Here is a 13,676-nt window from a genome sequence, read left to right as displayed (position 1 = left end):
AATAGTTAGTGGCAGAAACTCACTAAAGCATCTGCATACAAACCAACATCCTAAACCGGGGGGGGGGGGGGGGGGTGGGGGGGGGGGGGGGGGCTAGAAATGGAAAAATGGTTGATTCTCATCAGCAGCGTTGTATTAACAATGGCAGCATCTGTTTCGCGGATGCCATCGTTTCTCCTCTTTGAGAGTCTCAATGCTGAAAGCTAATATAATCCGTGGCGGCTGTCCCTTGTCTTGTGAGCTATTGTGTGAGATAAAAACAAACATGGGCACGCTATATGATTTGAAATTTCTTGTTTTATGGTTAGAAGGGAAAAAGAGAGTCATCAATCATAGGTTAAAAATTGATTGCTCAAGAGAGTGGTTATGGATGTTCAAGCAATCCACACGACACAGGAGCCGGTCCGCATCACTTGTTAGAAGCCAGTTTGCTATACCGTCCTGTCTCTGCAATAAATGCACAGCGCAGAAAGGAAAACCTTGCCAAAAACACGTGAAGTTCAACTATGTAATGATACAACAACACGTTCCGTGGGCCAGTGATATTGCAGATCAATTATTATGATTCATACATCTCACGAAACTTGGCATGGAGCTTCTATGATGAAACTACTATATATATGAAAGTGTGATTTTACATTAATAAATATATCTGGCCTTTTGTCATGCCTCGGCCTTCTGTTAGAAACAGATGGATACTCTGATAACAACTCATGCCCTAGAAGACACAGGTCAGCTGATCGTGTGTTTTTTTTTTTTTTTTTTTTTTTATGGTTTCTGACCGCTCTGCCAGCCACATTTTCTGATACAAAAGTATGTTTTCGCTTCATAACTTATCACCGGGTGCTTCAAAGACAATGACAAATGCCAGTACCAAGAGTGCTCCCATAGTTTCATCAAACTTCATCTGCCACGTTGGTCATCCCTGCTGTAAAAAATTGCTCTGCCCTGTCCATGAAGCTGCTAGGGAATCTACAATGCAGCATCATGGAAGTTTGAGGAGCTACTGGATTGTGTTTCAAAGCCATTTCTTCACTAGTTTTTGTTGTTTTGCCATCTCTCTGGCTTCTCATCTTGCCACCTCTGATGCTGTTTCCAAAAGTACCAGCTTTCCCCGTCGAGACCCGCATGCTTCTAGAATTGTACCGGTTGGATCTTTGAAGAATGTCCCCTTGAGATGATTTTTTAAGTTCAGAAATCTGCTGATTACTTTCATTTGCATCTTCTGTTGGCAGATTTTCTACAATTGGATTGGATCGCATTGCTGGCGAAACATTTCTACAAGATTGTAACAACGAAACTAGCATATCCATGCTCAATTCTTGCTGAACCACACATTTGTTCTGTTCACACCCATAGCAGGCAGCAACTAGTGCGCCGGCCAAAACTGGTATCAGCTCGGTGTCACTGAAGAACACAAATGGCAGATCGCATATCTGTCTTCTTCCAGCTAGCCAATTAGATTTTATCCACAAATAACTTGACAGAAAACAAGATATTCATTAGTTTCACTGACCTTGTGAAGTATGGTGGGACTTTTTCCCCATCGAAGAACAGCTTGATTCTCAGAGTGGAACAAGGCAAAATAACCAAGAAGCGAAAGGCATTCAAGCAGAAGAAACCCAACCTAAGACAAATTGCACAAAATGCAGAGAAGCATTTAGCTTACTGTAAAATGTCCCCAAATACTGATTATTTTCATCTACATTCATACAATAATCAGAAAAAATTTAGAGATTGATGCTTTTTTATCCCAACACATCCACCCTCCCAGCTCATCTCACAATATTTGCTTCAGAATATGTTGTTTAAAGACCAATTATTGATCACTTCTCATTCTACAATACACATTCCATTTTTTATGTTCTCGGATTCTTTCACTCGACCACTGATTCATATTTATATCCAAGCTGGTCGCTCATACAGATACCATCATGCTTTCCAGACAGATTCTTGTTTATAAACTAAGCAGGTTTTGCATCCCTCTTGTATTTTAAATTGCTGCGAGCTAACATGGAGATCTTCTGTATATGTTCCTGAATTAAAAACAATGACATGCATAAAATTACCTGGTCATTAGCTACTTTCCATTTGCTGGTGCAATGAGAAAGAAGAAAACTCATCAAATGAAAAAATTCCATTTTCAGGTCTGGCCTAGCCTGTGAAGAATTAACGGAAAATAGTGCTGCTTTAGATTAGTGGGAAAAAAGGGACAAACTACCTCCTGCCCATAGTGTCAAGTAATTAAGATGCCATGTGTGAAAAAAAAAAACAAGTAGATCAAAAGGAAAGTAATAAAGAAGGGGAAAACAAAAAGGATTTATGAAGGAAAAACTGGCAAGACATGAAATTCATTAAAACACAGTTAAAGCTGCGATTCATGGAAACATAATTCCATGACACCCATAGGCACGAGCAATTTTCCTCCAATCCCATGAAAAAGAAAACAAAAAAGATGCACATTGCAAATTGGTCTAGATATTTAAAGAATCAATGCTTCTTTGAGAAGTCACCATTCATCTATCTAATCTGTCAGTTGAAAAATGAAACTAACTTACCAGCATTCTCTGCATGAATACAATATCTAAAAGGGCCAAATTATTCAAAACCTTCAGCACCCCAGTTGCCACCTCTTCAAAATTAGATGGAAGGATATATGAGCCCTGAAACAGAAAGAAGAATATCAAAACTTTTGTTCAATGGAACATATGTAATTTGTACAATGCTTAATCAGTGAGCGTTATTACAAGATCAGCCTTAACAGAACACTAATTAGAAAAAAGAATTCTGGTAGTATAAACCACCAGATGCAGGGGCCATTGCCAAGTTGCAAGTATGAAGGTGGAGGTTGGAATCTTGAGAGCAAATACTTCATGAAAAATGCTGAAGGATAGAATTGACTCCAAATTCCCTGGTGCACAGGATCTCTCTTTAGTAGAACCATAGCAATGATCTAGTGTAAGAAACTTGACATGCATAAGTTCCAGTCAATAAACAAGTTCCAAAACAGAACTAGTTCTGGTCATATACAGCCCTTCTTTTTGAAGGCTCAAGGCCTGAAGGGAAATACTTAAAAATCACTTCTCAAATCTGATTTTACAAGGAAAGTCTCATTCCATTGTGATCAGATTCTAAACTTAAAGCCTCTTGATTCCAAAAGCGTTCTCATATTGTTTTTTCTTAGAGTTTCTTACTAATCCACAAACAAATGATGGAACTCTTCTGGAAATATGCTCAGGGTTCATCAATAACAAATCATAAAGATAAGAGGTAAATATCTATATTGATGCTAAGGTATGAACAATCAACTCCATGACACATGGCTAGAATGCATCCGGCCAAAGCTTAGAGGGCATTTTAGACAACAGAAAACTGAGGGGATATAACATATAAAATGCTCTGGTCACAAACATGAACGTAAGAGCAGAAACACTAACATTCTCAGAGCAGTCAATTGATCGCTGCAAAACTGAGGGGATATGCCATAAAAATATTTTTGTAGCTGACAGCAAGTTACCTGTTCCGAGGTTAATCTGTTGTTTGCCTGAAGAAGCACAGCTGTCAACAGAGAAGGAAGACTGACTAGTCCAGTTTCAGATATGGCAGAAAGGAGAAAAGCTACCGGTTCCTTCATGTTCAACATGACATTATTCTTGTGCTCTGCACAATCACTGACAAACTGTTTCTCATCCTTCTCCTCAATCAGATTTTTCTGAGCTTCATCTTGACCATCTCTTGTGTTTGTGTTGGCGATATTCAACTCAACAGAACTATGTGGCTTCTGTTCACCATCTTTGCTAAGGGATACTGACTCCTTAATTTCATTTATATTACAGGACTCATCTATGTGTATATCATCTGACACATTTGGAGGTGATACAACTGTGCTACAATTTAGTACAAATAGTGTAGGTCTATAATCTTCAGAAGTCACAACTGCTGAGGAATACTGAAAATCAGCATTTTCTACGGGCTTGGCCTCTTGATTTTCAAATCTCAGCACTGTCTTGACTGGAGAAGATTCCCAATTAATGGAACTATTGGTTCCAGGTCTGTATGTTAGAGCCACCAATAGATGTATACTCAAGAGAATAGAAGAAGGAAATGGTGATCCTTCCACCTGTGGCCTGTCATAAAGTGCAAAAAGATCCCGCAGTCGATGAATAACTTGGTATGCAATCAATAGCTCTAGCAAGCCATCTTGCATTTGGACTTGTTGTTCATCGGAACTTGCATGACCAATAACTGTCCCAACAGTCCACAAGAAGTTATCGAGAACTTCAGAGATTGATTCAAAATTTTCAACTGATGTTTTGCTTGATTGCAAGTTGGTGCTCCCAGGGACATTTAAAGATGCAGCAATCTTTATATAATTCTCAAGGGCTGCAGACAGCATGGGGATGATTGGGGGTAAGAGATTCTGTGACAGAAAGTAACTCCTGTTTGCAGGCGCTGAGAGTACCACCCTCAAAAGTTTCAGGAGGTGTATGGTGACCTGGCAAGTTTCAGGATTTGATGTATGAGAGGCAGGCAGAGCAGCAGCAATGAAATCAAGCAGACCAGCTTGTCGAGAAGCTTGCAGCTCAGGATCCTTACCCTCCACAAACTGATTGATAAAAAATTGTATGCAATAAATTAGAATTCAACAGAAAAAATTCCCTCAAAACTTCCCACTAACAGAAAAGGGAAAAAAGAAACAGCCATTAAACAATGTCCACCAAAACAAATGTTACAGTAGGAATTGATCAGGATAGCAACTTTTAATTGATGTCCTACTGTACAGTAACTTCCACCACCTTTAGCAAATACAAGCACAATGGTACAGCAGTATAAATGATCAAAGTTTGAAATGTCATAATACCATCTTGCTCTACAGTGGAAATGAGTACCTTGATCATTTCAGCTGTTATTAGACCAATACTTGCGGCACCTTTTTTTCTTGCCTGCCGAAGTCTTTGAAGTTCTTGAAGCCACCTCCCAAATTTTGCTCTGGCAGTTCCCACAGCCATTCTATACCCAATGCTAGTATTCTCAGAACTAGCTAGAGGCTCGGTGAACTCATATCTGAGAGCCATAAGTCTTTGCCGAATCTTTTTAATCCGCCGTTTCATTGAATGTTGCAACAATGCTTTTCCTGCAGCAAGAGTAGAACTTCCTGCCCCTGTAACATTGTTTACTTGATAATCTTCACTGCTATTGGTTGGTGTTGTTCGACCTTGACCCTCCTTATACATTGATCGGCGCATTAAAGGTGAAGATTGATCCCTGAAATCCATAGAAGCTCTCTCCCGTATTTGCTCCAGGTAAAATTTGCGACGCTGTTCACTTTCACTAAGTCTCTCAGCTAATTTCTGTGCCAGCAGCTCAGCTTCCTCTTGCTGTGCTTTCGCTCTTTCCTCCCTCCTCCGAAGCTGAATGATTGCCCTTGCTTCACGTGCTGCATTTGATGCTTTGCGTTCCTCTTCCCTTCTAACTTGTGCCTCTTCCTTTTTTCGCTGTGTTTCAGCAAGACGCTGTAACTTCTCAGCTTCAATAAGTTTTCTGCGTTCTAAAACAGCCTCCTCTCTAGCCATATCCTCTTTTTGTTTAGTTTTTATCACTTGAAGCTTTTCAGCTCTCCTCAACTCTGAATCGTGAAGTTTCTGACGCAGCATAAGCTTCTTGTTTTCTTCATTCAAGGAAGTAATGAAACGAACCTCATTAACCTTACTGCTTTCATCACCAGCTCTCCTCACAACTTGAGCTAGAAAAGCTTCATGTCGAGATTCACTACGCTGGTGGCGAGCATACATTCCTTCTCGTAACTTCATAGTGCGTACAGCCTGCCATTCATTTACACGATTTAGTTTTTCTGAGGTGCGCTGAAGCTTTTGAACCCTTTCATTCTCCAGCTCACTTCTGATCCTCATAGCCCGTGCATGTTTTTCTTCTGCTTCCCTTTTCAGATCAAAAGCAGTTTTCTTCTTCTTATCAGGAGACATTAGTTTAGCATGCAAAATGCGTGCGCGCTCAGCACTTTTTCTGCTAATGCCTGGTGAATTTGATAAGCGAGAAGAGACACAGAAAGGAGATGAGAGAATGTCCTCCCAATTCCTCCTCTCTTTCCATGCATCCATTGATTTCCTTGAACTTGAATTTCTCCTTTCCTTGTCTTTCTCAGAAAGAGGAATCTGCTTCTTGGTGGTATTTTCTGCAGATTTAAGGTTTTTCTCAATGGCAGTTTCTGAAAATGTTTTATCTTTCTTATGAAGCAGCATGTCTGCTTCAGTTTCTTGTATGCCCTTCACAAAACCAGAGGCAGAGTTATCCCTGAAAAGTAGCATAGATGAATTGGCACTGGAAGAAGATACATTGCGTGGAGCGTCATTAACATTTTTTACAAAGTTTACTTTATTGAACCTGCCTAAGTCAATGTTCTGCTTCTTATTATTCAGGTTTCCTTGAGTGGAATATGAACCTCCACTCTGTTTCCTTGACTTCATCACTGAATCTTTGGCACTGAGCATTACATCACTTTTCCCAGCAGACTTATTGAGATGATCAACAGATACATCATGGCTATTGGAGTATTCAAGCCCCATAATTTTTGCATTATTAGCTGCAAGCATGTTAGCTCTTTCTTGTTGAATTTTCTTAAAAGCCTCCAAAGATGAAGATAGTATCTCAGCTCTCTGAGATGAAGTTGTCATTCTGCGAACCTGCAATGAGAATGAAATTACTAACCATTTTCAATAATAATAATAATAATAATAATAATAATAATTTAAGAAGAAAACATAATCATTCACTTCAAAAGTTCCGTGTTAGAAATAAAATATCCCTTGAATCAACCACTTCCAAGCACCCCAAAACAAAAATAAAAAAGAGTAAATGGATGCACAATTCCCAAACATAAGTAACCAGATGATCAAAAGAATTTCAATTTATTATAAAGAGTAAATTACAATACCCTCCTGAGATATTGTGAAATTACAGATATGATAACCCCCTGAGATATCATGAAATTACAAACACTAACTAAAAGATCAATAATTTTACAGAAAAACCCTTTATAACCAAAATGCCAAATTTACAGCAAAAATGCCCTTACTAAGTTAGAATTCAGTTTTTGTCCATACACCAGTTATTTTAAATACATTGATATTATTTCAATGTTACTTCACCAAATTTTAGTTTTTAAGGGGAAAACCCAAAAAAATCCATTGTTCTAGTGATTGCTTTCAAATGAGTTTAAGAAATTAAATAATTCATTAGGTCGATATATAAGGATGGGAAATTAATGGATTTTTCTTTAAATACATTGAATATAGATAAATTATTTAATTAAAAAAAATCACTGGAAAATACACAGTCAAAATTATTAACTAATATTGAAATTATAGTATTAAAGTAACCAAAATAGCTAATGTTTAAACGATAAGTTCGAACATAGAGGGAAATTGTGTGATAGTTCTTAATGCTTTCAGAAAAATTGCCAAGCTTTTGGGCCTGTAATTTCACAATAGCTCTGGGAATTATTGTAATTTATGCAAATATCCCTACACAAAGTCTAATTAAGCTGAAGATGGTTTGTAACAAGTTGGTCAGAGGATGTGCACACGATATCACAATGCATTCTGTAATCATGCCAAAACCATAAAGAAAAGAAAAAGTTCTGATACAAAAATAGGATGATTTTAGGATAATGAACAATTATCATCTACATACAAGCAGATACATAATAATCACTATCACATCGAATCACCTACTTGAAAGTACCCAAAAAGCACAAACAAGGTTCATGGGCACACAAATTCCTAAATATAAGTGATTAGATGATATAAAAGGAATTCCCATCTGTTATAGACCATCCCCGCACAAAATCAGATTAAAGTGAAGGTTTTATTGCAACAAGATGGCCAATGCACATGCCACAGTCATGTATTCAACAATCAAGAATTTTGCTTCACTTGAAGAAATGTCATTTGGTGGCTCATAAACAAAACAAGCTAGCCTGGACACCATACAGAGTAAATTTCAAACACCAATTTAGAAAAGAAATAATGGGCAATAAGGAGTTGCATCGTTTCATTGATTGTCCATTATCCTTCTCAAGGTGAATGATTGCAAGTAGAAACCAAATAATTTTCTGTTAATTGTTATGTCCAATAATGTAAAAACAAAAGCCAACATTCAACCTATATCACTAGCTAATTTCAATTTGTTATTTTACTCCCTTCTCCAAGGAAACAAACAACAAAGACATCATGTTTCGGTTTTAAAAGTTGTATTCCATTTTTCTTGTCTTCCAAAAATCCAAGTTAAAAGGCATGCAAGCAAAAGGACCCTGATGGTACCTAGAAAATAAATTTTCTGACCGATGCACGTAGGGAATCTACATTTGGGTGCATATGCAGACAAATACACAAATAAAATCCATAATAAACTTCTTCTCAATTGAAACAGGGTATTATTAAAACCCCAAAACACTCATGAAACGAAAACAATATTCCAAATATAATACACATCAAAGCATAACCGTATTTATATGCATGTGTTATGGAACTTCATGTTTTCATACTCGATTCTTTTTTAAAAAAAAAAAAAACAAAATCATCATAGGGAAGAAACTCAATATGTTTTCTTCATGTCTTTTGTAGGGAAATTAGTCAAGGTCTAGGTTATATTTTCAATTAGTATTTTATTTTAGGTTTTTTATTCTAAATAGGAATAGTTAGGTCAGAAGTTGAGGGTATCTAAGTCCTTGTTGGGTTTGGACTGCTAAAGCTCTACAAATAAGCATGTAGTCTTTCAATATTTTCATTGCAATTTATGAATAAAATTCCAGCAATTTGCTTTTGATTGTGTGATGTAATCTCCCTTACGTGTGACTTCTAAGAACCCTAGGGGTGAAGCTTAGGTTTCCTTATCCTCTAGGTGTGACTCCTAGAAACCTTATTAGTGTGACTATAATAATTTATACAATTTTCGGTATACGAACCCTATCAATCTACCATAAGACACTCATCAATAATCCCTAAACAACCTCTAACACATACCTAATCAACCCTACAACAATTACCCAGAAAAGATTCAGCCTAAAATCTCCTAAAATTACTGTTCACATCAATGTCTACAGCCATAAACAGCCTCTAAAAGTCAGATCCAAAACAGCCCTTTAAGCTGTTCTGCTTCACCAAGTTGTCCTGCATCAAAGAATTTCTAGAAACTTTCATCTCAGGAAAGAAAAACTAATACTCCAATTAAATCAACAAAATACTGATAATAAGAACTGAGTTTGTAACTTGATAACTTCCTTGGAAGAAACTTTGAATTACAATGAAATGAAATTAGAAAATCAGTTCTATTTTGAATCATTTATTTTGGTTTATATACTATTTATCTTTTTGGATCAAACAATTTTTTTTCTTTTCAGGTAAATGATTAACATTAATTTTGATGGTTTGGTGACAGTAATTTTACGTCAATCAATATGGCATTTCCATAAGACAAATAGGAAAGCATTTACCTCCCATGACATAGCATGTGGCCTGTGATGCTCAGACTTCAAGCATTTTACATCAATCGATTGAGGAGAAGACCTTTTCACATTCTCAAACTCCTGTACTCGTCTAGTCAGTTCTTTAAAATCGGATGCAGCTTCTTCAAGAACAAGAATGGCCTCTTTCATCTGTCCAACATCACATTCTAGCTCGCAAAGAAGATAGAGTTCATCCACAGCCCAGTTGAGATTCTCAAACAGAAAGCACCAAAGTCGTTCCCTAAATCTTTCTTTGCTTTCACCCGTGTCACATTCTCCAAGGAAGCCAGTTCTGTGGACTTTAAATAACTCATTGTGCAGTGCCACATCAGGTGGTCCCTGAGGGTCATCAACAGATGCAGTAACAGCAACTTCTCCTGATATTTCAGGTACATACTTCTCAGATGCAAGTGACTCATTATCCTTGGCGATAACTGCAGTGGTTGAGTGGCTATTTGTAACAGGTTCAGTAGAAATTTCAAGATTAGTCTTTTCAGGTGGAAGCAACTCACTGTCCTGGGGAATCATCACTGTGCCTGAATTCCCATTTCCCACTGGTAATTCAGAAATTTCAGGTGCAGCGCTTCCAGTAAGAAGCAACTCACTGTCCAATGGAATAATTGTTGAATTCGTACTCATAACTGTTAATTCAGAAATCTTTAGCTCGTGCAACTCAGACACACCAGCAGGAACATTAAGTTTCATCTCTCGCACACTGTCTCCACCAGATGGATGGGTAGAACAAGAAAAATCATCATCTGTTGTTTTAGAATTTTCAGTGATTTTTTCCTTGCAATTTTGTGGATAATTTGGAACAACCATTCTGCCATCTGTACTTGGTACCTCTACGTCTTGAGATGAAGTTTCACTAACATCTTTACTGTTTTTTCCATGTAAATCTTCTTTATTAGTGAATGGAAACGTTTGATCAGGAGAAATATCTACATTTACTGATGAGGCCACCAATCTGTTTTCTTGAAGGTTGCTAGAAGAAGAAACATGTGAAACAAAATGACAGTTATTCTCTGGCATCCTATCCACCAAATTATTATTTCCTTCACCAACAAACTTTTTAACCACTTGAGAATTATTTTCACCATGCAGAATCAATAAATCATCCTCTAGATCTCCCCACTTGATCTTTGGAACATCAGGCTTGTCCTTCAATAACATTTTCTGGGTGTCACCAACTTTGGCATTAGAATTGGTAATCAACACTGGCGACAACTTGGAACATCCACTATCTTCCCCATGTTGTGTAACCAATAATTTATGGGGCAGGAACACCCTGTTTTCATCTTGGTTTGACACGGAAGAAGAGTTCGCAGAGTTGCCACAACCATTTATGGAATGATTTGGCCCTCCCTTTGAATGATGGGATACATGCTTCCCACACAAATTCCTGTTTTTTTCACTCGATGATGGTTGGGTAATATGACAACTGGAACCATTCTTTTCAGAAAATCCTGCAGCCGAGCTATGCAATGAAAACTTTGAGCTGCTTCTATGCTTCTGGAGAAAAAGTACAGAAAACCAAAACCTTAGAGCACGTCAAGGGCAAATAAACAAACTGCCTGCTGCTTAGAAAAGTCATCAAGAAGGCTACATCATGTTATCACCTAAGGAAAGTGAACCATTTAGAAACATTATAAAAAAACCTAACCTAATTAACTTTGTTAAAGAAGGAACAATCTCAAACAACAGTTCCCGATGAAAAAAAAGAAAGATGTGACAACTTGGAAGAAAAAGGAATAAAGATGGGAGCTATGTACTGGTTCAATGCACAAACATAAAATACCCAAGGCTCACAAACTCAACAAGAGCATAAATGCAGCCGCTCTGGAATGAGAACCCCTAAAGTAAAAGAGATCAATTTGAGGTCTGATAAACCCAAGCACTTGATAGAGTATACAGATTCCTTGAAACACATAACTTATCACATTGACCAAATTGAAGAGATGATCACAAGTAAGCACATTATATATATATATATAGCAGATGGCATATTCTATATGTTTCTATTATTCAAGCTTCAGATTTTGTTTATGATCAAAGAAACTAATAATACATGTATGAATCTCACTTAGCAAAGCTAAATACATGATCAATGGCGTGGATAGAAATCTATGCTGAAATATCCAACCAGCTGAAGCTTAATAGAAAAGAGGCATCCATAAAACATAATATTCTTTTTTCTTTTTTCTTTTTTAGCTTCCTTATCAACTAAACAATGGGAATGCTTAACGAATGACAAAAACAACACCTTTTTCACTTGAAACCATCCTGATCCCTGATCATCCACTGCTTCTCCAGTGTTCTCCATTACCAATTTTAACCAAATTGAAACCAAAAAAGAAAGTAATCTACAACAAACAAACACTTTTCAGATTCATCATAAGAAAACCCCAGAATTTACAAAAGAGAGGAGTGCTAAAATTCTCTCAATTTGTACAACAAAATGCAAAATTGATGAATAATACAGGAAGAAGAGGATCAAAATCGAAATGGGTAGTGAACAAAATTGAGTTTAGAAATGAAATAAGAAGGTTGGAATTTGATGATTTCATATAAACTAATGAAACGAAAGAAGAACAAAAAGGTAAGAGGTTGTTGAAGTGGGTTTCTCAGGGGATGCAATAGCAGTGCAATTGATAGAAAGAAAAGGTGGGGATTTTAGCATTGTAAAATTCTCAAAAGAAAAGAAGTTTGGTTAGGTTTTTTTTTTTTCTTTTATATTTGTTAGGGAAGAAGAGGAAGGAGGGAACAGTAGAGCGAGTCGGACTTTCATGTTTCATGGGGACTTTCCCTACGTCCTTTGCTTTTTATTTTGTATTTAAAATGTACCTTTATTTAAAAAACAAATTAAATTAAATTAATAGAATTAGCCAAAAGTCTGTGGCGTTGCATATGTTTTTTTGGTTGTCTATTTTTTTTCTTTATATTGCACAAAACTAGATATATAATATAATCGATAATTTATTTTTAATATTTTGTTGGAATAATAAAAAGGCTAAAACGGAAAGTAAATTTAATATACATATAGACTCAGCTTACTATTTATCACTCCATTATAATTACCATTTCTTTCTTAAGAAAAAAAAAATGGTCTTGGTTAATTAGATGTTATTAAAATGATAAAGGGGTTAAATATATTTTTTTTTCACTTTAGATGCACAATTAAATTGTTAATTTTTTTAAAAATAAAAATTTTAATTATATCATACAAGAGCTTCTTAGTCTTTTCACTTGTATACACACTAAAATGAAATGCATTTAAAATCAAAACTTTTAATTATTGCATTTAGGAGCTTTTTGTCTTTTCACCAAGTTTTTTTTGTTATTTTTAGTTGGCCAAGGATAATTTAATCATTTAATAAACATAAAATATTAATACAATTAAAAAAGTTGTTGATGTGCCAGTGTGTGAGAAATGTTTACGGTTTTCTAATGACACATGCATTGTTTGCTAGCGGTTAAAAACATTATTCCACTATGTTGTTGAAATTGTCATGACATCTTCTTCCTACTGGGGCGGGGTGGGGTAGCGTTGGTGGGATGAATTATCATTGGTGGAGCTTTCCTTTTTCCCCTCTTTTATATCTCATTCCCTCAAAAAAAATGTTGGGCTTTTATAATTTCAAAGTTGTCCGTTTAGTTATTAATATTTTAACTTTGATTTTTAATTTTTGTTCTCAATTTTTTGTAAAAGTTCAATATCAATTTGTGATATTTTATTTTTTTTCAATTTTTTCATTATTTTTTTTATTTCTAATTTTGTTTCTTGAACTTTTCGTATAATTTTTATTTGTTTTTAATATTATCCTTCAATCCAAATTCATGGTATATTATTTTTTTCTAATTTGATCCCTAGTTTTTTTTATTAAAGTGAATTTTCTTTTCAATTTTGTCCTCTATTTATTTTTATTTCAATTTTTACCATTGTTCTTTTAATTGTTATTTTTTATTTTGTATCTTTTTGTATAATTATTTTTTTTTCGATTTTATCTTTTAATATTTAATCGATTGGGGATTGGGCTTAAAGGTTTTCCATATATAATGATTTCAATCTAATGATTCAGGTCATGAGTTTGAACTATTAGCACGGATTGACATTCTTTTTTATACTTATTTTTTTTTCGATTTCATTGTTCAACAT

The 13,676-nt window shown here is 35.8% G+C and overlaps 1 protein-coding gene across 5 annotated transcripts; it reads right to left on the bottom strand.

Annotated features, from left to right (window-relative positions):
* Nucleotides 1-512: 512 nt before the first annotated feature.
* On the bottom strand, nucleotides 513-12,328 carry LOC7487129 (uncharacterized). 5 transcript variants are annotated; one of them, XM_024582843.2, is made up of 8 exons: nucleotides 11,784-12,328; nucleotides 9,509-11,032; nucleotides 4,890-6,698; nucleotides 3,518-4,606; nucleotides 2,559-2,663; nucleotides 2,070-2,159; nucleotides 1,517-1,627; nucleotides 513-1,440 (listed from the first exon to the last, which is right to left on the bottom strand). In XM_024582843.2, exons 1-8 carry the CDS (start codon nucleotides 11,841-11,843, stop codon nucleotides 1,405-1,407), a joined length of 4,824 nt encoding a protein of 1,607 aa, XP_024438611.2. In that variant the 5' UTR covers nucleotides 11,844-12,328; the 3' UTR covers nucleotides 513-1,404. The 5 variants fall into 5 exon arrangements, with proteins under 5 accessions (XP_024438611.2, XP_002317968.4, XP_024438612.2 ...); XM_002317932.4 differs by having other exon boundaries at nucleotides 513-1,436; nucleotides 11,784-12,327; XM_024582844.2 differs by lacking the exon at nucleotides 2,070-2,159.
* Nucleotides 12,329-13,676: the final 1,348 nt, after the last annotated feature.

The sequence above is a fragment of the Populus trichocarpa genome, chromosome 12, assembly GCF_000002775.5.
Source record: "Populus trichocarpa isolate Nisqually-1 chromosome 12, P.trichocarpa_v4.1, whole genome shotgun sequence".
NCBI lineage: Eukaryota > Viridiplantae > Streptophyta > Magnoliopsida > Malpighiales > Salicaceae > Populus > Populus trichocarpa.
This window is presented reverse-complemented; position numbering and strand designations above follow the sequence as displayed.